This window comes from Tachysurus fulvidraco, chromosome 1 (assembly GCF_022655615.1).
Source record: "Tachysurus fulvidraco isolate hzauxx_2018 chromosome 1, HZAU_PFXX_2.0, whole genome shotgun sequence".
Taxonomy (NCBI): domain Eukaryota; kingdom Metazoa; phylum Chordata; class Actinopteri; order Siluriformes; family Bagridae; genus Tachysurus; species Tachysurus fulvidraco.
Genome location: NC_062518.1, coordinates 31,998,320 through 32,023,974, shown reverse-complemented (window position 1 = coordinate 32,023,974; position 25,655 = coordinate 31,998,320). Strand labels below are relative to the sequence as shown.

Here is a 25,655-nt window from a genome sequence, read left to right as displayed (position 1 = left end):
CCAACTGGTGTCACTATTACAACAGCTGAGAGTTCAGAAACAACTAGCGGCAGCACATCTACAACTACACCAGATGCAACTCTACCAACTGGTGACACTATTACAACGGCTAAGACTTCAGAAACAACCAGTGGCAGGGCATCTACAACTACACCAGATGCAACTATATCAACTACTGACTCTGTCCCAACAACTGAGAGTTCAGACACAACTACAGCCACCTCTCCTACATCTACACCAGATGCAACTATACCAACTGGTGACACTATTACAACAGCTGAGAGTTCAGAAACAACCAGCGGCAGCACATCTACAACTACGCCAGATGCAACTATAACAAGTAGTGACTCTGCCACACAAACTGAGAGTTCAGAAACAACTACAGCCAACTCTCCTACAACTACACTAGATGCAACTATACCAACTACTGACTCTGCCCCAACAACTGAGAGTTCAGACACAACTACAGCCACCTCTCCTACAACTACACCAGATGCAACTATACCAACTACTGACTCTGCCCCAACAACTGAGAGTTCAGACAAAACTACAGCCACCTCTCCTACAACTACACCAGATGCAACTATACCAACTAGTGAATCGGCCCCAACAACTGAGAGTTCAGACACAACTACAGCCACCTCTCCTACAACTACAGCAGATGCAACTATACCAACTAGTGACTCTATCACAACAGCTGAGAGCTCAGAAACAACTATAACCAACTCTCCTAAAACTACACCAGATGCAACTATTCCAACTGGTGACACTATTACAACAGCTGAGAGTTCAGAAATAACCAGCGGCAGCACATCTACAACTACACCAGATGCAACTATACCAACTAGTGACACTATTCCAACAGCCGAGAGTTCAGAAACAGCCAGCGGCAGCACATTGACAACTACACCAGATGCAACTATACCAACTGGTGACACTATTACAACAGTTGAGAGTTCAGAAACAACCAGCGCCAGCGCATCTACAACTCCACCAGATGCAACTATACCAACTACTGACTTTGGCCCAACATCTGAGAGTTCAGAAACAACTACAGCCAACTCTCCTACAACTACACCAGATGCAACTATACCAACTACTGACTCTGCCACAACAACTGAGAGTTCAGGCACAACTACAGGCACCTCTCCTACATCTACAGCAGATGCAACTATACCAACTACTGACTCTACCACAACATCTGAGAGTTCAGAAACAACTACAGCCACCTCTGCTACAACTACACCAGATGCAACTATACCAACTGGTGACACTTTTACAACAGCTGAGAGTTCAGAAACAACCACAGCCAACTCTCCTACAACTACAGCAGATGCAACTATACCAACTACTGACTCTGCAACAACAGCTGAGAGTTCAGAAACAACTACAGCAACCTCTGATACAACTACACCAGATGCAACTATACCAACTACTGACTCTGCCCCAACAGCTGAGAGCTCAGAAACAACTATAGCCAACTCTCCTAAAACGACACCAGATGCAACTATACCAACTGGTGACACTATTACAACAGCTGAGAGTTCAGAAACAACCAGCGCCAGCGCATCTACAACTCCACCAGATGCAACTATACCAACTACTGACTATGGCCCAACATCTGAGAATTCAGAAACAACTACAGCCAACTCTCCTACAACTACAGCAGATGCAACTATACCAACTACTGACTCTACCACAACATCTGAAAGTTCAGAAACAACTACAGCCACCTCTCCTAAAACTACACCAGATATAACTATACCAACTAGTGACACTATTACAACAGCTGAGATCTCAGAAACAACTACAGCCACTTCTTCTACAACTACACCAGATGCAACTATACCAACTAGTGACACTATTACAACAGCTGAGAGTTCAGAAACAACCAGTGGCAGCACATCTACAACTACACCAGATGCAACTATACCAACTAGTGACACTATTACAACAGCTGAGACTTCAGAAACAACCAGTGGCAGCGCATCTACAACTACAACAGATGCAGCTATACCAACTACTGACTCTGCCCCAACATCTGAGAGTTCAGAAACCACTACAGCCACCTCTGCTACAACTACACCAGATGCAACTATTCCAACTGGTGACACTATAACAACAGCTCAGAGTTCAGAAACAACCAGCGGCAGCACATCTACAACTAAACCAGATGCATCTATACCAACTAGTGACACTATTACCACAGCTGAGAGTTTAGAAACAACCACAGGCAGCTCTTCTATAAGTACACCAGATGCAACTATACCAACTACTGACTCTGCCCCAACATCTGAGAGTTCAGAAACAACTACAGCCAACTCTCTTACAACTACACCAGGCGCAATTCTATCAACTACTGACTCTGCCCCAACATCTGAGAGTTCAGATACAACTACAGCCACCTCTCCTACAACTACACCATATGCAACTATACCAACTAGTGACTCCGCCACAACAGCTGAGAGTTCAGACACAACTACAGCCACCTCTCCTACAACTACACCAGATGCAACTATTCCAACTGGTGACACTATTACAACAGCTGAGAGTTCAGAATCAACCATAGGCAGCTCTTCTAAAAGTACACCAGATGCATCTATACCAACTAGTCACTCAGCCCCAACATCTGAGAGTTCAGAAACAACCACAGGCAGCTCTTCTATTACTACACCAGATACAACTATACCAACTACTGACGCTGCCCAAACAACTACAGCCACCTCTGCTACCACTACACCAGATGCAATTATACCAACTGGTGACACTATTACAACAGCTGAAAGTTCAGAAACAACCACAGCCACCTCTCCTACAACTACACCAGATGCATCTATACCAACTACTGACTCTGCAACAACAGCTGAGAGTTCAGAAACAACTACAGCCAACTCTCCTACAACTACACCAGATGCAACTACACCAACTAGTGACACTATTACAACTGCTGAGAGTTCAGAAACAACTACAGCCACCTCTCCTACAACTATACCAGATGCAACTGTACCAACTAGTCACACTATTACAACAGGTGAGAGTTCAGAAACAACCACAGGCAGCTCTTATACAACTACACCAGATACAACTATGCCAACTACTGACTCTGCCCCAACATCTGAGACTTCAGGTACAACTACAGCCACCTCTGCTACAACTACACCAGATGCAACTATACCAACTGGTGACACTATTACAACAGCTGAGAGTTCAGAAACAACTAGCGGCAGCACATCTACAACTACACCAGATGCAACTATACCAACTGGTGACACTATTACAACGGCTAAGACTTCAGAAACAACCAGTGGCAGGGCATCTACAACTACACCAGATGCAACTATATCAACTACTGACTCTGTCCCAACAACTGAGAGTTCAGACACAACTACAGCCACCTCTCCTACATCTACACCAGATGCAACTATACCAACTGGTGACACTATTTCAACAGCTGAGAGTTCAGAAACAACCAGCGGCAGCACATCTACAACTACGCCAGATGCAACTATAACAAGTAGTGACTCTGCCACACAAACTGAGAGTTCAGAAACAACTACAGCCAACTCTCCTACAACTACACTAGATGCAACTATACCAACTACTGACTCTGCCCCAACAACTGAGAGTTCAGACACAACTACAGCCACCTCTCCTACAACTACACCAGATGCAACTATACCAACTACTGACTCTGCCCCAACAACTGAGAGTTCAGACAAAACTACAGCCACCTCTCCTACAACTACACCAGATGCAACTATACCAACTAGTGAATCGGCCCCAACAACTGAGAGTTCAGACACAACTACAGCCACCTCTCCTACAACTACAGCAGATGCAACTATACCAACTAGTGACTCTATCACAACAGCTGAGAGCTCAGAAACAACTATAACCAACTCTCCTAAAACTACACCAGATGCAACTATTCCAACTGGTGACACTATTACAACAGCTGAGAGTTCAGAAATAACCAGCGGCAGCACATCTACAACTACACCAGATGCAACTATACCAACTAGTGACACTATTCCAACAGCCGAGAGTTCAGAAACAACCAGCGGCAGCACATTGACAACTACACCAGATGCAACTATACCAACTGGTGACACTATTACAACAGTTGAGAGTTCAGAAACAACCAGCGCCAGCGCATCTACAACTCCACCAGATGCAACTATACCAACTACTGACTTTGGCCCAACATCTGAGAGTTCAGAAACAACTACAGCCAACTCTCCTACAACTACACCAGATGCAACTATACCAACTACTGACTCTGCCAATACAACTGAGAGTTCAGGCACAACTACAGGCACCTCTCCTACATCTACAGCAGATGCAACTATACCAACTACTGACTCTACCACAACATCTGAGAGTTCAAAAACAACTACAGCCACCTCTGCTACAACTACACCAGATGCAACTATACCAACTGGTGACACTTTTACAACAGCTGAGAGTTCAGAAACAACCACAGCCAACTCTCCTACAACTACAGCAGATGCAACTATACCAACTACTGACTCTGCAACAACAGCTGAGAGTTCAGAAACAACTACAGCAACCTCTGATACAACTACACCAGATGCAACTATACCAACTACTGACTCTGCCCCAACAACTGAGAGTTCAGACACAACTACAGCCACCTCTCCTACAACTACACCAGATGCAACTATACCAACTACTGACTCTTCCCCAACAACTGAGAGTTCAGACAAAACTACAGCCACCTCTCCTACAACTTCACCAGATGCAACAATACCAACTAGTGACACTATCACAACAGCTGAGAGCTCAGAAACAACTATAGCCAACTCTCCTAAAACGACACCAGATGCAACTATACCAACTGGTGACACTATTACAACAGCTGAGAGTTCAGAAACAACCAGCGCCAGCGCATCTACAACTCCACCAGATGCAACTATACCAACTACTGACTATGGCCCAACATCTGAGAATTCAGAAACAACTACAGCCAACTCTCCTACAACTACAGCAGATGCAACTATACCAACTACTGACTCTACCACAACATCTGAAAGTTCAGAAACAACTACAGCCACCTCTCCTAAAACTACACCAGATATAACTATACCAACTAGTGACACTATTACAACAGCTGAGAACTCAGAAACAACTACAGCCACTTCTTCTACAACTACACCAGATGCAACTATACCAACTAGTGACACTATTACAACAGCTGAGAGTTCAGAAACAACCAGTGGCAGCACATCTACAACTACACCAGATGCAACTATACCAACTAGTGACACTATTACAACAGCTGAGACTTCAGAAACAACCAGTGGCAGCGCATCTACAACTACAACAGATGCAGCTATACCAACTACTGACTCTGCCCCAACATCTGAGAGTTCAGAAACCACTACAGCCACCTCTGCTACAACTACACCAGATGCAACTATTCCAACTGGTGACACTATAACAACAGCTCAGAGTTCAGAAACAACCAGCGGCAGCACATCTACAACTAAACCAGATGCATCTATACCAACTAGTGACACTATTACCACAGCTGAGAGTTTAGAAACAACCACAGGCAGCTCTTCTATAAGTACACCAGATGCAACTATACCAACTACTGACTCTGCCCCAACATCTGAGAGTTCAGAAACAACTACAGCCAACTCTCTTACAACTACACCAGGCGCAATTCTATCAACTACTGACTCTGCCCCAACATCTGAGAGTTCAGATACAACTACAGCCACCTCTCCTACAACTACACCATATGCAACTATACCAACTAGTGACTCCGCCACAACAGCTGAGAGTTCAGACACAACTACAGCCACCTCTCCTACAACTACACCAGATGCAACTATTCCAACTGGTGACACTATTACAACAGCTGAGAGTTCAGAAACAACCATAGGCAGCTCTTCTAAAAGTACACCAGATGCATCTATACCAACTAGTCACTCTGCCCCAACATCTGAGAGTTCAGAAACAACCACAGGCAGCTCTTCTATTACTACACCAGATACAACTATACCAACTACTGACTCTGCCCAAACAACTACAGCCACTTCTGCTACCACTACACCAGATGCAATTATACCAACTGGTGACACTATTACAACAGCTGAAAGTTCAGAAACAACCACAGCCACCTCTCCTACAACTACACCAGATGCATCTATACCAACTACTGACTCTGCAACAACAGCTGAGAGTTCAGAAACAACTACAGCCACCTCTCCTACAACGACACCAGATGCAACTATACCAACTAGTGACACTAGTATAACAGCTGAAACGTCAGAAACAACCAGTGGCAGCTCATCTACAACTACACCAGATGCAACTATACAAACTAGTGACTCTGCCACACAAACTGAGAGTTCAGAAACAACTACAGCCAACTCTCCTACAACTACACCAGATGCAACTACACCAACTAGTGACACTATTACAACTGCTGAGAGTTCAGAAACAACTACAGCCACCTCTCCTACAACTATACCAGATGCAACTGTACCAACTAGTCACACTATTACAACAGGTGAGAGTTCAGAAACAACCACAGGCAGCTCTTATACAACTACACCAGATACAACTATGCCAACTACTGACTCTGCCCCAACATCTGAGACTTCAGATACAACTACAGCCACCTCTGCTACAACTACACCAGATGCAACTATACCAACTGGTGACACTATTACAACAGCTGAGAGTTCAGAAACAACTAGCGGCAGCACATCTACAACTACACCAGATGCAACTATACCAACTGGTGACACTATTACAACAGCTAAGACTTCAGAAACAACCAGTGGCAGGGCATCTACAACTACACCAGATGCAACTATATCAACTACTGACTCTGTCCCAACAACTGAGAGTTCAGACACAACTACAGCCACCTCTCCTACATCTACACCAGATGCAACTATACCAACTAGTGACTCTGCCACAACATCTGAGAGTTCAGAAACAACTACAGCCACCACTGCTACAACTACACCAGCTGCAACTATTCCAACTGGTAACACTATTACAACAGCTGAGAGTTCAGAAACAACCAGCGGCAGCACATCTACAACTACACCAGATGCAACTATAACAAGTAGTGACTCTGCCACACAAACTGAGAGTTCAGAAACAACTACAGCCAACTCTCCTACAACTACACTAGATGCAACTATACCAACTACTGACTCTGCCCCAACAACTGAGAGTTCAGACACAACTACAGCCACCTCTCCTACAACTACACCAGATGCAACTATACCAACTACTGACTCTGCCCCAACAACTGAGAGTTCAGAAACAACTACAGCCAACTCTCCTACAACTACACCAGATGCAACTATACCAACTAGTGAATCGGCCCCAACAACTGAGAGTTCAGACACAACTACAGCCACCTCTCCTACAACTACAGCAGATGCAACTATACCAACTAGTGACTCTATCACAACAGCTGAGAGCTCAGAAACAACTATAACCAACTCTCCTAAAACTACAACAGATGCAACTATTCCAACTGGTGACACTATTACAACAGCTGAGAGTTCAGAAATAACCAGCGGCAGCACATCTACAACTACACCAGATGCAACTATACCAACTAGTGACACTATTCCAACAGCCGAGAGTTCAGAAACAACCAGCGGCAGCACATTGACAACTACACCAGATGCAACTATACCAACTGGTGACACTATTACAACAGTTGAGAGTTCAGAAACAACCAGCGCCAGCGCATCTACAACTCCACCAGATGCAACTATACCAACTACTGACTTTGGCCCAACATCTGAGAGTTCAGAAACAACTACAGCCAACTCTCCTACAACTACACCAGATGCAACTATACCAACTACTGACTCTGCCACAACAACTGAGAGTTCAGGCACAACTACAGGCACCTCTCCTACATCTACAGCAGATGCAACTATACCAACTACTGAGTCTACCACAACATCTGAGAGTTCAGAAACAACTACAGCCACCTCTGCTACAACTACACCAGATGCAACTATACCAACTGGTGACACTTTTACAACAGCTGAGAGTTCAGAAACAACCACAGCCAACTCTCCTACAACTACAGCAGATGCAACTATACCAACTACTGACTCTGCAACAACAGCTGAGAGTTCAGAAACAACTACAGCAACCTCTGATACAACTACACCAGATGCAACTATACCAACTACTGACTCTGCCCCAACAACTGAGAGTTCAGACACAACTACAGCCACCTCTCCTACAACTACACCAGATGCAACTATACCAACTACTGACTCTGCCCCAACAACTGAGAGTTCAGACAAAACTACAGCCACCTCTCCTACAACTACACCAGATGCAACAATACCAACTAGTGACACTATCACAACAGCTGAGAGCTCAGAAACAACTATAGCCAACTCTCCTAAAACGACACCAGATGCAACTATACCAACTACTGACTCTGCCACAACAACTGAGAGTTCAGGCACAACTACAGGCACCTCTCCTACATCTACAGCAGATGCAACTATACCAACTACTGACTCTACCACAACATCTGAGAGTTCAGAAACAACTACAGCCACCTCTGCTACAACTACACCAGATGCAACTATACCAACTGGTGACACTTTTACAACAGCTGAGAGTTCAGAAACAACCACAGCCAACTCTCCTACAACTACAGCAGATGCAACTATACCAACTACTGACTCTGCAACAACAGCTGAGAGTTCAGAAACAACTACAGCAACCTCTGATACAACTACACCAGATGCAACTATACCAACTACTGACTCTGCCCCAACAACTGAGAGTTCAGACAAAACTACAGCCACCTCTCCTACAACTACACCAGATGCAACAATACCAACTAGTGACACTATCACAACAGCTGAGAGCTCAGAAACAACTATAGCCAACTCTCCTAAAACGACACCAGATGCAACTATACCAACTACTGACTCTGCCCCAACAACTGAGAGTTCAGACACAACTACAGCCACCTCTCCTACAACTACAGCAGATGCAACTATACCAACTAGTGACTCTATCACAACAGCTGGGAGCTCAGAAACAACTATAGCCAACTCTCCTAAAACGACACCAGATGCAACTATACCAACTACTGACTCTGCCCCAACAACTGAGAGTTCAGACACAACTACAGCCACCTCTCCTACAACTACACCAGATGCAACTATTCCAACTGGTGACACTATTACAACAGCTGAGAGTTCAGAAACAACCAGCGGCAGCACATCTACAACTACACCAGATGCAACTGTACCAACTAGTGACTCTGCCACACAAACTGAGAGTTCAGACACAACTACAGCCACCTCTGCTGCAACTACACCAAATGCAACTATACCAACTACTGACTCTGGCCCAACAACTGAGAGTTCAGACACAACTACAGCCACCTCTCCTACAACTACACCAGATGCAACTACACGAACTAGTGACACAATTACAACTGCTGAGAGTTCAGAAACAACTACAGCCACCTCTCCTACAACTATACCAGATGCAACGGTACCAACTAGTGACAGTATTACAACAGGTGAGAGTTCAGAAACAACCACAGGCATTTCTTCTACAACTTCACCGGATGCAACAATACCAACTACTGACTCTGCCCCAACATCTGAGAGTTCAGATACAACTACAGCCACCTATGCTACAACTACACCAGATGCAACTATACCAACTAGTGAGACTATTACAACAGCTGAGAGTTCGAAAACAACCACAGGCAGCTCTTCTACTACTACACCTGATGCAACTATACCAACTACTGAGTCTGCCCAAACAACTACAGCCACCTCTGCTACAACTACACCAGATGCAACTATACCAACTAGTGAGACTATTACAACAGTTGAGAGTTTAGAAACAAGCACAGGCAGCTCTTCTATAAGTACACCAGATGCAACTATACCAACTAGTGAGTTTGCAACACAACCTGAGAGTTCAGAAACAACTACAGCCAAATCTCCTACAACTACACCAGATGCAACTATACCAACTACTGACTCTGCCCCAACAACTGAGATTTCAGACACAACTACAGCCACCTCTCCTACAACTACACCAGATGCAACTATACCAACTATTGACTCTGCCCCAACAACTGAGAGTTCAGACACAACTACAGCCACCTCTCCTACAACTACACCAGATGCAACTATACCAACTAGTGACACTATTACAACAGCTGAGAGTTCAGAAACAACCAGTGGCAGCACATCTACAACTACACCAGATGCAACTATACCAACTAGTGACACTATTACAACAGCTGAGACTTCAGAAACAACCAGTGGCAGCGCATCTACAACTAAAACAGATGCAACTATACCAACTACTGACTCTTCCCCAACATCTGAGAGTTCAGAAACCACTACAGCCACCTCTGCTACAACTACACCAGATGCAACTATTCCAACTGGTGACACTATAACAACAGCTCAGACTTCAGAAACAACCAGCGGCAGCACATCTACAACTAAACCAGATGCAACTATACCAACTAGTGACACTATTACCACAGCTGAGAGTTTAGAAACAACCACAGGCAGCTCTTCTATAAGTACACCAGATGCAACTATACCAACTTCTGACTCTGCCCCAACATCTGAGAGTTCAGATACAACTACAGCCACCTCTCCTACAACTACACCATATGCAACTATACCAACTAGTGACTCCGCCACAACAGCTGAGAGTTCAGACACAACTACAGCCACCTCTCCTACAACTACACCAGATGCAACTATTCCAACTGGTGACACTATTACAACAGCTGAGAGTTCAGAAACAACCACAGGCAGCTCTTCTATAAGTACACCAGATGCAACTATACCAACTAGTGAGACTATTACCACAGTTGAGAGTTCAGAAACCACCACAGGCAGATCTTCTACTACTACACCAGATGCAACTATACCAACTACTGAGTCTACCCAAACAACTACAGCCACCTCTCCTTCAACTACACCAGATGCAACTATACCAACTAGTGACACTATTACAACTGCTGAGAGTTCAGAAACAACTACAGCCACCTCTCGGACAACTATACCAGATGCAACTATACCAACTAGTGACACTATTACAACAGCTGAGAGTTCAGAAACAACCAGCGGCAGCACATCTACAACTACACCACATGGAACTATTCCTACTGGTGACACTATTACAACAGCTGAGAGTTCAGAAACAACCACAGGCAGCTCTTCTACTACTACATCAGATACAACTCTACCAACTACTGACTCTGCCCAAACAACTACAGCCACCTCTGCTACAACTACACCAGATGTAACTATACCAACTAGTGACACTATTACCACAGCTGAGAGTTCAAAAACAACCAGCGGCAGCACATCTACAACTAAACCAGATGCAACTATACCAACTACTGACTCTGCCACACAAACTGAGAGTTCAGAAACAACTACAGCCAAATCTCCTACAACTACAATAGATGCAACTAAACCAACTACTGACTCTGCCCCAACAACTGAGATTTCAGACACAACTACAGCCACCTCTCCTACAACTACACCAGATGCAACTATACCAACTACTGACTCTGCCCCAACAACTGAGAGTTCAGACACAACTACAGCCACCTCTCCTACAACTACACCAGATGCAACTATACCAACTAGTGACTCTGACACAACATCTGAGAGTTCAGAAACAACTACAACCACCTCTGCTACAACTACACCAGATGCAACTATTCCAACTGGTGACACTATTACCACAGCTGAGAGCTCAGAAACAACTACAGCCAACTCTCCTAAAACTACACCAGATGCAACTATATCAACTACTGACTCTGCCACAACATCTGAGAGTTCAGAAACAACTACAGCCACTTCTCCTACAACTACAGCAGATGCAACTATACCAACTAGTGACACTATTACAACAGCTGAGAGTTCAGAAACAACCAGCGGCAGCACATCTACAACTACAGCCACCTCTCCTACAACTACACCAAATGCAACTATACAGACTAGTGACACTATTACCACAGCTGAGAGCTCAGAAACAACTACAGCCACTTCTCCTACAACTACACCAGATGCAACTATACCAACTAGTGACACTATTACAACAGCTGAGAGTTCAGAAACAACCAGCGGCAGCACATCTACAACTACACCAGATGCAACTATATCAACTAGTGACACTACTACAACAGCTGAGACTTCAGAAACAACCAGTGGCAGCGCATCTACAACTGCAACAGATGCAACTATACCAACTACTGACTCTGCCCCAACATCTGAGAATTCAGAAACAACTACAGCCACTTCTCCTACAACTACACCAGCTGAAACTATACCAACTAGTGACACTATTACAACAGCTGAGAGTTCAGAAACAAACAGCGGCAGCACATCTACAACTACACCAGATGCAACTATACCAACTACTGACTCTGCTCAAACAACTACAGCCACGTCTGCTACAACTACACCAGATGTAACTATACCAACTAGTGACACTATTACCACAGCTGAGAGTTCAGAAACAACCAGCGGCAGCGCATCTACAACTAAACGAGATTCAACTATACCAACTACTGACTCTGCCCCAACAACTGAGATTTCAGACACAACTACAGCCACCTCTCCTACAACTACACCAAATGCAACTATACCAACTAGTGACACTATTACCACAGCTGAGAGTTCAGAAACAACTACAGCCACGTCTGCTACAACCACACCAGATGCAACTATACCAACTACTGACACTATTACAACGGCTGAGACTTCAGAAACAACCAGTGGCAGCGCATCTACAACTACACCAGATGCAACTATACCAACTACTGACTCTGCCCCAACAACTGAGAGTTCAGACACAACTACAGCCAACTCTCCTAAAACTACAATAGATGCAAATATACCAACTACTGACTCTGCCCCAACAATTGAGATTTCAGACACAACTACAGCCACCTCTCCTACAACTACACCAGATGCAACTATACCAACTAGTGACTCTGACACAACATCTGAGAGTTCAGAAACAACTACAACCACCTCTGCTACAACTACACCAGATGCAACTATTCCAACTGGTGACACTATTACAACAGCTGAGAGTTCAGAAAAAACCAGCGGCAGCACATCACCAACTACACCAGATGCAACTATGACAACTAGTGACACTATTACAACAGCTGAGACTTCAGAAACAACCAGAGGCAGCACATCTACAACTACACCAGATGCAACTATACCAACTACTGACTCTGCCCCAACAACTGAGAGTTCAGACACAACTACAGCCACCTCTCCTACAACTACAGCAGATGCAACTATACCATCTACTGACTCTGCAACAACAGCTGAGAGTTCAGAAACATCTACAGCCACCTCTCCTACAACTACACCAGATGCAACTATACCAACTAGTGACAATAGTACAACAGCTGAGACTTCAGAAACAACCAGTGGCAGAGCATCTACAACTACACCAGATGCAACTATACCAACTACTGACTCTGCCCCAACTTCTGAGAGTTCAGACACAACTACAGCCACCTCTTCTACAACTACACCAGATGCAACTATACCAACTAGTGACTCTGCCACACAAACTGAGAGTTCAGAAACAACTACAGCCACTTCTCCTTCAACTACACTAGATGCAACTATACCAACTACTGACTCTGCCCCAACAACTGAGAGTTCAGACACAACTACAGCCACCTCTCCTACAACTACACCAGATGCAACTATACCAACTAGTGACACTATTACAACAGCTGAGAGCTCAGAAACAACTACAGCCACTTCTCCTACAACTACACCAGATGCAACTATACCAACTAGTGACACTATTACAACAGCTGAGAGTTCAGAAACAACCAGCGGCAGCACATCTACAACTACACCAGATGCAACTATATCAACTAGTGACACTACTACAACAGCTGAGACTTCAGAAACAACCAGAGGCAGCGCATCTACAACTGCAACAGATGCAACTATACCAACTACTGACTCTGCCCCAACATCTGAGAGTTCAGAAACAACTACAGCCACTTCTCCTACAACTACACCAGATGCAACTATACCAACTAGTGACACTATTACAACAGCTGAGAGTTCAGAAACAACCAGCGGCAGCACATCTACAACTACACCAGATGCAACTATACCAACTACTGACTCTGCCCCAACAACTGAGAGTTCAGACACAACTACAGCCACCTCTCCTACAACTACAGCAGATGCAACTATACCATCTACTGACTCTGCAACAACAGCTGAGAGTTCAGAAACATCTACAGCCACCTCTCCTACAACTACACCAGATGCAACTATACCAACTAGTGACACTAGTACAACAGTTGAGACTTCAGAAACAACCAGTGGCAGAGCATCTACAACTACACCAGATGCAACTATACCAACTACTGACTCTGCCCCAACATCTGAGAGTTCAGACACAACTACAGCCACCTGTCCTACAACTACACCAGATGCAACTATACCAACTAGTGACTCTGCCACACAAACTGAGAGTTCAGAAACAACTACAGCCACTTCTCCTACAACTACACTAGATGCAACTATACCAACTACTGACTCTGCCCCAACAACTGAGAGTTCAGACACAACTACAGCCACCTCTCCTACAACTACACCAGATGCAACTATACCAACTAGTGACACTATTACAACAGCTGAGAGCTCAGAAACAACTACAGCCACTTCTCCTACAACTACACCAGATGCAACTATACCAACTAGTGACACTATTACAACAGCTGAGAGTTCAGAAACAACCAGCGGCAGCACATCTACAACTACACCAGATGCAACTATATCAACTAGTGACACTACTACAACAGCTGAGACTTCAGAAACAACCAGAGGCAGCGCATCTACAACTGCAACAGATGCAACTATACCAATTACTGACTCTGCCCCAACATCTGAGAGTTCAGAAACAACTACAGCCACTTCTCCTACAACTACACCAGATGCAACTATACCAACTAGTGACACTATTACAACAGCTGAGAGTTCAGAAACAACCAGCGGCAGCACATCTACAACTACACCAGATGCAAGTATACCAACTACTGACTCTGCCCCAACAACTGAGATTTCAGAAACAACTACAGCCACCTCTCCTACAACTACACCAAATGCAACTATACCAACTAGTGACACTATTACCACAGCTGATAGCTCAGAAACAACTACAGCCACGACTGCTACAACTACACAAGATGCAACTATACCAACTACTGACACTATCACAACGGCTTTGACTTCAGAAACAACCAGTGGCAGCGCATCTACAAGTACACCAGATGCAACTATTCCAACAACTGACTCTGCCCCAACAACTGAGAGTTCAGAAACAACTCCAGCCACCTCTCCTACAACTACACCAAATGCAACTATACCAACTAGTGACACTATTACCACAGCTGAGAGCTCAGAAACAACTACAGCCATGTCTGCTACAACTACACCAGATGCAACTATACCAACTACTGACACTATTACAACGGCTTTGACTTCAGAAACAACCAGTGGCAGCGCATCGACAACTACACCAGATGCAACTATACCAACTACTGACTCGGCCCCAACAACTGAGAGTTCAGACACAACTACAGCCACCTCTCCTACAACTACACCAGATGCAACTATACCAACTAGTGACACTGCCACAACATCTGAGAGTTCAGAAACAACTACAGCCACCTCTGCTACAACAACACAAGATGCAACTATACCAACTAGTGAGACTATTACAACAGCTGAGAGTTCAAAAACAACTACAGCCACCTCTCTTACAACTATACCAGATGCAACTATACCAACTAGTGACAGTATTACAACAGCTGAGAGTTCAGAAACAACCAGCGGCAGCACATCTACAACTACACCAGATGGAACTATTTCTACTGGTGACACTATTACAACAGCTGAGAGTTCAGAAACAACCACAGGCAGCTCTTCTATAAGTACACCAGATGCATCTATACCAACTAGTGACATTATTACAACAGCTGAGAGTTCAGAAACAACCACAGGCAGCTCTTCTACTACTACACCAGATACAACTCTACCAACTACTGACTCTGCCCAAACAACTACAGCCACATCTGCTACAACAACACCAGATGTAACTATACCAACTAGTGACACTATTACCACAGCTGAGAGTTCAGAAACAACCAGCGGCAGCGCATCTACAACTAATCCAGATGCAACTATACCAACTACTGACTCTGCCCCAACAACTGAGATTTCAGACACAACTACAGCCACCTCTCGTACAACTACATCAGATGCAACTATACCAACTACTGACTCTGCCCCAACAACTGAGAGTTCAGACACAACTACAGCCACCTCTCCTAAAACTACACCAGATGCAACTATATCAACTACTGACTCTGCCCAAACAACTACAGCCCCTTCTCCTACAACTACACCAGATGCAACTATACCAACTAGTGACACTATTACAACAGCTGAGAGTTCAGAAACAACCAGCGGCAGCACATCTACAACTACACCAGATGCAACTATACCAACTACTGACTCTGCCCCAACAACTGAGAGTTCAGACACAACTACAGCCAAATCTCCTACAACTACAATAGATGCAACTATACCAACTACTGACTCTGCCCCAACAACTGAGATTTCAGACACAACTACAGCCACCTCTCCTACAATTACACCAGATGCAACTATACAAACTACTGACTCTGCCCATACAACTGAGAGTTCAGAAACCACTACAGCCACCTCTGTCACAACTAAACCAGATGCAACTATACCAACTAGTGACACTATTACCACAGCTGAGAGTTTAGAAACAACCACAGGCAGCTCTTCTATAAGTACACCAGATGCAACTATACCAACTACTGACTCTGCCCTAACATCTGAGAGTTCAGAAACCACTACAGCCAACTCTCTTACAACTACACCAGATGCAACTATACCATCTACTGACTCTGCAACAACAGCTGAGAGTTCAGAAACATCTACAGCCACCTCTCCTACAACTACACTAGATGCAACTATACCAACTAGTGGCACTAGTACAACAGCTGAGACTTCAGAAACAACCAGTGGCAGAGCATCTACAACTACACCAGATGCAACTATACCAACTACTGACTCGGCCCCAACAACTGAGAGTTCAGACACAACTACAGCCACCTCTCCTACAACTACACCAGATGCAACTATACCAACTAGTGACACTGCCACAACATCTGAGAGTTCAGAAACAACTACAGCCACCTCTGCTACAACAACACAAGATGCAACTATACCAACTAGTGAGACTATTACAACAGCTGAGAGTTCAAAAACAACTACAGCCACCTCTCTTACAACTATACCAGATGCAACTATACCAACTAGTGACAGTATTACAACAGCTGAGAGTTCAGAAACAACCAGCGGCAGCACATCTACAACTACACCAGATGGAACTATTTCTACTGGTGACACTATTACAACAGCTGAGAGTTCAGAAACAACCACAGGCAGCTCTTCTATAAGTACACCAGATGCATCTATACCAACTAGTGACATTATTACAACAGCTGAGAGTTCAGAAACAACCACAGGCAGCTCTTCTACTACTACACCAGATACAACTCTACCAACTACTGACTCTGCCCAAACAACTACAGCCACATCTGCTACAACAACACCAGATGTAACTATACCAACTAGTGACACTATTACCACAGCTGAGAGTTCAGAAACAACCAGCGGCAGCGCATCTACAACTAATCCAGATGCAACTATACCAACTACTGACTCTGCCCCAACAACTGAGATTTCAGACACAACTACAGCCACCTCTCGTACAACTACATCAGATGCAACTATACCAACTACTGACTCTGCCCCAACAACTGAGAGTTCAGACACAACTACAGCCACCTCTCCTACAACTACACCAGATGCAACTATATCAACTACTGACTCTGCCCAAACAACTACAGCCCCTTCTCCTACAACTACACCAGATGCAACTATACCAACTAGTGACACTATTACAACAGCTGAGAGTTCAGAAACAACCAGCGGCAGCACATCTACAACTACACCAGATGCAACTATACCAACTACTGACTCTGCCCCAACAACTGAGAGTTCAGACACAACTACAGCCAAATCTCCTACAACTACAATAGATGCAACTATACCAACTACTGACTCTGCCCCAACAACTGAGATTTCAGACACAACTACAGCCACCTCTCCTACAATTACACCAGATGCAACTATACAAACTACTGACTCTGCCCATACAACTGAGAGTTCAGAAACCACTACAGCCACCTCTGTCACAACTAAACCAGATGCAACTATACCAACTAGTGACACTATTACCACAGCTGAGAGTTTAGAAACAACCACAGGCAGCTCTTCTATAAGTACACCAGATGCAACTATACCAACTACTGACTCTGCCCTAACATCTGAGAGTTCAGAAACCACTACAGCCAACTCTCTTACAACTACACCAGATGCAACTATACCATCTACTGACTCTGCAACAACAGCTGAGAGTTCAGAAACATCTACAGCCACCTCTCCTACAACTACACTAGATGCAACTATACCAACTAGTGGCACTAGTACAACAGCTGAGACTTCAGAAACAACCAGTGGCAGAGCATCTACAACTACACCAGATGCAACTATACCAACTAGTCACACTATTACAACAGCTGAGACTTCAGAAACAACCAGTGGCAGCGCATCTACAACTACATCAGATGCAACTATACCAACTACTGACTCTGCCCCAACATCTAAGAGTTCAGAAACCACTACAGCCACCTCTGCTACAACTACACCAGATGCAACTATACCAACTGGTGACACTATTACAACAGCTGAGAGTTCAGAATCAACCAGCGGCAGCACATTTACAACTAAACCAGATGCAACTATACCAACTAGTGACACTATTACCACGGCTGAGAGTTTAGAAACAACCACAGGCAGCTCTTCTATAAGTACACCAGATGCAACTATACCAACTACTGACTCTGCCCCAACATCTGAGAGTTCAGAAACTACTACAGCCAACTCTCTTACAACTACACAAGATGCAACTCTACCAACTACTGACTCTGCCCAAACAACTACAGCCACCTCTGCTACAACTACACCAGATGTAACTATACCAACTAGTGACACTATTATCACAGCTGAGAGTTCAGAAACAACCAGCGGCAGCGCATCTACAACTACACCAGATGCAACTATACCAACTACTGACTCTGCCACACAAACTGAGACTTCGGAAACAACTACAGCCAAATCTCCTACAACTACACTAGATGCAACTATATCAACTACTGACTCTGCCCGAACAACTGAGATTTCAGACACAACTACAGCCACCTTTCCTACAACTACACCAGATGCAACTATACCAACTACTGACTCTGCCCCAACAACTGAGAGTTCAGAAACAACTACAGCCACCTCTGCTACAACTACACCAGATGCAACTATTCCAACTGGTGACACTATTACAACAGCTGAGAGTTCAGAAACAACCAGCGGCAGCACATCTACAACTACACCAGATGCAACTATGACAACTATTGACACTATTACAACAGCTGAGACTTCAGAAACAACCAGTGACAGCGCATCTACAACTACACCAGATGCAACTATACCAACTACTGACTCTGCCCCAACAACTGAGAGTTTAGACACAACTACAGCCACCTCTCCTACAACTACACCAGATGCAACTATACCATCTACTGACTCTGCAACAACAGCTGAGAGTTCAGAAACATCTACAGCCACCTCTCCTACAACTACACAAGATGCAACTATACCAACTAGTGACACTAGTACAACAGCTGAGACTTCAGAAACAACCAGTGGCAGAGCATCTACAACTACACCAGATGCAACAATACCAACTACTGACTCTGCCCCAACATCTGAGAGTTCAGACACAACTACAGCCACCTCTCCTACAACTACACCAGATGCAACTATACCAACTAGTGACACTATTACAACAGCTGAGAGTTCAGAAACAACCAGTGGCAGCACATCTACAACTACACCAGATGCAACTATACCAACTAGTGACACTATTACAACAGCTGAGACTTCAGAAACAACCAGTGGCAGTGCATCTACAACTACAACAGATGCAACTATACCAACTACTAACTCTGCCCCAACATCTGAGAGTTCAGAAACCACTACAGCCACCTCTGCTACAACTACACCAGATGCAACTATTCCAACTGGTGACACTATAACAACAGCTCAGAGTTCAGAAACAACCAGTGGCAGCACATCTACAACTAAACCAGATGCAACTATACCAACTAGTCACACTTTTACCACTTCTGAAAGTTTAGAAACAACTACAGCCAATTCTCCTACAACTACACCAGATGCAACTATACCAACTACTGACTCTGCCCCAACATCTGAGAGTTCAGAAACAACTACAGCCAACTCTCTTACAACTACACCAGGTGCAATTCTATCAACTACTGACTCTGCCCCAACATCTGAGAGTTCAGATACAACTACAGCCACCTCTCCTACAACTACACCATATGCAACTATACCAACTAGTGACTCTGCCACAACAGCTGAGAGTTTAGACTCAACTACAGCCACCTCTCCTACAACTACACCAGATGCAACTATACCAACTAGTGACACTATTACAACAGCTGAGAGTTTAGAAACAACCACAGGCAGCTCTTCTATAAGTACACCAGATGCAACTATACCAACTAGTGACTCTGCCACACAAACTGAGAGTTCAGAAACAACTACAGCCAAATCTCCTACAAATACACCAGATGCAACTATACCAACTACTGACTCTGCCCCAACAACTGAGATTTCAGACACAAGTACAGCCACCTCTCCTACAACTACACCAGATGCAACTATACCAACTATTGACTCTGCCCCAACAACTGAGAGTTCAGACACAACTACAGCCACCTCTCCTACAACTACACCAGATGCAACTATACCAACTAGTGACACTATTACAACAGCTGAGAGTTCAGAAACATCTACAGCCACCTCTCCTACAACTACACAAGATGCAACTATACCAACTAGTGACACTAGTACAACAGCTGAGACTTCAGAAACAACCAGTGGCAGAGCATCTACAACTACACCAGATGCAACAATACCAACTACTGACTCTGCCCCAACATCTGAGAGTTCAGACACAACTACAGCCACCTCTCCTACAACTACACCAGATGCAACTATACCAACTAGTGACTCTGCCACACAAACTGAGAGTTCAGAAACAACTACAGCCACCTCTCCTACAACTACACTAGATGCAACTATACCAACTACTGACTCTGCCCCAACAACTGAGATTTCAGACACAACTACAGCCACCTCTCCTACAACTACACCAGATGCAACTATACCAACTATTGACTCTGCCCCAACAACTGAGAGTTCAGACACAACTACAGCCACCTCTCCTACAACTACACCAGATGCAACTATACCAACTAGTGACACTATTACAACAGCTGAGAGCTCAGAAACAACTACAGCCACTTCTCCTACAACTACACCAGATGCAACTATACCAACTAGTGACACTATTACAACAGCTGAGAGTTCAGAAACAACCAGTGGCAGCACATCTACAACTACACCAGATGCAACTATACCAACTAGTGACACTATTACAACAGCTGAGACTTCAGAAACAACCAGTGGCAGTGCATCTACAACTACACCAGATGCAACTATTCCAACTGGTGACACTATAACAACAGCTCAGAGTTCAGAAACAACCAGTGGCAGCACATCTACAACTAAACCAGATGCAACTATACCAACTAGTCACACTATTACCACTTCTGAAAGTTTAGAAACAACTACAGCCAATTCTCCTACAACTACACCAGCTGCAACTATACCAACTACTGACTCTGCCCCAACATCTGAGAGTTCAGAAACAACTACAGCCAACTCTCTTACAACTACACCAGGTGCAATTCTATCAACTACTGACTCTGCCCCAACATCTGAGAGTTCAGATACAACTACAGCCACCTCTCCTACAACTACACCATATGCAACTATACCAACTAGTGACTCTGCCACAACAGCTGAGAGTTTAGACAAAACTACAGCCACCTCTCCTACAACTACACCAGATGCAACTATACCAACTAGTGACACTATTACAACAGCTGAGAGTTTAGAAACAACCACAGGCAGCTCTTCTATAAGTACACCAGATGCAACTATACCAACTAGTGACTCTGCCACACAAACTGAGAGTTCAGAAACAACTACAGCCAAATCTCCTACAACTACACCAGATGCAACTTTACCAACTACTGACTCTGCCCCAACAACTGAGATTTCAGACACAAGTACAGCCACCTCTCCTACAACTACACCAGATGCAACTATACCAACTATTGACTCTGCCCCAACAACTGAGAGTTCAGACAGAACTACAGCCACCTCTCCTACAACTACACCAGATGCAACTATACCAACTAGTGACACTATTACAACAGCTGAGAGCTCAGAAACAACTACAGCCACTTCTCCTACAACTACACCAGATGCAACTATACCAACTAGTGACACTATTACAACAGCTGAGAGTTCAGAAACAACCAGTGGCAGCACATCTACAACTACACCAGATGCAACTATACCAACTAGTGACACTATTACAACAGCTGAGACTTCAGAAACAACCAGTGGCAGCGCATCTACAACTACAACAGATGCAACTATACCAACTACTGACTCTGCCCCAACATCTGAGAGTTCAGAAACAACTACAGCCACCTCTCCTACAACTACACCAAATGCAACTATACCAACTAGTGACACTATTACCACAGCTGAGAGCTCAGAAACAACTACAGCCACGTCTGCTACAACTACACCAGATGCAACTATACCAAGTACTGATACTATTACAACGGCTGAGACTTCAGAAACAACCAGTGGCAGCGCATCTACAACTACACCAGATGGAACTATACCAACTACTGACTCTGCCCCAACAACTGAGAGTTCAGACACAACTACAGCCAAATCTCCTACAACTACAATAGATGCAACTATACCAACTACTGACTCTGCGCCAACAACTGAGATTTCAGACACAACTACAGCCACCTCTCCTACAATTACACCAGATGCAACTATACCAACTACTGACTCTGCCCCAACAACTGAGAGTTCAGAAACCACTACAGCCACCTCTGCTACAACTAAACCAGATGCAACTATACCAACTAGTGACACTATTACCACCGCTGAGAGTTTAGAAACAACCACAGGCAGCTCTTCTATAAGTACACCAGATGCAACTATACCAACTACTGACTCTGCCCCAACATCTGAGAGTTCAGAAACCACTACAGCCAACTCTCTTACAACTACACCAGATGCAACTATACCATCTACTGACTCTGCAACAACAGCTGAGAGTTCAGAAACATCTACAGCCACCTCTCCTACAACTACACCAGATGCAACTATACCAACTAGTGGCACTAGTACAACAAATGAGACTTCAGAAACAACCAGTGGCAGAGCATCTACAACTACACCAGATGCAACTATACCAACTACTGACTCTGCCCCAACAACTGAGAGTTCAGGCACAACTACAGGCACCTCTCCTACATCTACAGCAGATGCAACTATACCAACTACTGACTCTACCATAACATCTGAGAGTTCAGAAACCACTACAGCCAACCCTCTTACAACTACACCAGATGCAACTATACCATCTACTGACTCTGCAACAACAGCTGAGAGTTCAGAAACATCTACAGCCACCTCTCCTACAACTACACCAGATGCAACTATACCAACTAGTGGCACTAGTACAACAGCTGAGACTTCAGAAACAACCAGTGGCAGAGCATCTACAACTACACCAGATGCAACTATACCAACTACTGACTCTGCCACAACAACTGAGAGTTCAAGCACAACTACAGGCACCTCTCCTACATCTACAGCAGATGCAACTATACCAACTACTGACTCTACCACAACAACTGAGAGTTCAGAAACAACTACAGCCACCTCTGCTACAACTACACCAGATGCAACTATACCAACTAGTGACACTATTACAACAGCTGAGAGCTCAGAAACAACTACAGCCAACTCTCCTAAAACTACACCAGGTGCAACTACACCAACTACTGACTCTGCCCCAGCAACTGAGAGTTCAGAAACAACTACAGCCACTTCTCCTACAACTACACAAGATGCAACTATACAAACTAGTGACACTATTACAACAGCTGAGACTTCAGAAACAACCAGTGGCAGGGCATCTACAACTACAACAGATACAACTATATCAACTACTGACTCTGCCACAAAATCTGAGAGTTCAGAAACAACTACAGGGACTTCTCCTACAACTACACCAGATGCAACTATACCAACTAGTGACACTATTACAACAGCTGAGAGTTCAGAAACAACCAGCGGCAGCACATCTACAACTACACCAGATGCAACTATACCAACTACTGACTCTGCCCCAACATCTGAGAGTTCAGAAACAACTACAGCCACCTCTCCTACAACTACACCAAATGCAACTATACCAACTAGTGCTACTATTACCACAGCTGAGAGTTCAGAAACAACTACAGCCACGTCTGCTACAAAAACACCAGATGCAACTATACCAAGTACTGATACTATTACAACGGCTGAGACTTCAGAAACAACCAGTGGCAGCGCATCTACAACTACACCAGATGGAACTATACCAACTACTGACTCTGCCCCAACAACTGAGAGTTCAGACACAACTACAGCCAAATCTCCTACAACTACAATAGATGCAACTATACCAACTACTGACTCTGCCCCAACAACTGAGATTTCAGACACAACTACAGCCACCTCTCCTACAATTACACCAGATGCAACTATACCAACTACTGACTCTGCCCCAACAACTGAGAGTTCAGAAACCACTACAGCCACCTCTGCTACAACTAAACCAGATGCAACTATACCAACTAGTGACACTATTACCACAGCTGAGAGTTTAGAAACAACCACAGGCAGCTCTTCTATAAGTACACCAGATGCAACTATACCAACTACTGACTCTGCAACAACAGCTGAGAGTTCAGAAACAACTACAGCCACCTCTGATACAACTACACCAGATGCAACTATACCAACTGGTGACAGTATTACAACAGCTGAGAGTTCAGAAACAACTACAGCCACCTCTGATACAACCACACCAGATGCAACTATTCCAACTGGTGACACTATTACAACAGCTGAGAGTTCAGAAACAACCAGCGGCAGCGCATCTACAACTACACCAGATGCAACTATACCAACTACTGACTCTGCCCCAACATCTGAGAGTTCAGACACAACTACAACCACCTCTCCTACAACTACACCAGATGCAACTATACCATCTACTGACTCTGCCACAACAACCGAGAGTTCAGACACAACTTCAGCCACCTCTCCTACAACTACACCAGATGCAACTATTCCAACTGGTGACACTATTACAACAGCTGACAGTTCAGAAACAAC

The 25,655-nt window shown here is 44.4% G+C and overlaps 1 protein-coding gene across 1 annotated transcript in view; it reads left to right on the top strand.

Annotated features, from left to right (window-relative positions):
- The window catches only part of LOC113635158 (mucin-5AC-like), a 54,548-nt gene that overhangs the window by 19,554 nt on the left and 9,339 nt on the right, over positions 1-25,655 (top strand). The window contains exons 4-5 of the mRNA XM_047811874.1: positions 12,119-12,390; positions 13,783-13,836. Of these exons, the coding sequence (XP_047667830.1) occupies positions 12,119-12,390; positions 13,783-13,836 (326 nt within the window). The remainder of the gene's footprint in view (positions 1-12,118; positions 12,391-13,782; positions 13,837-25,655) is intronic.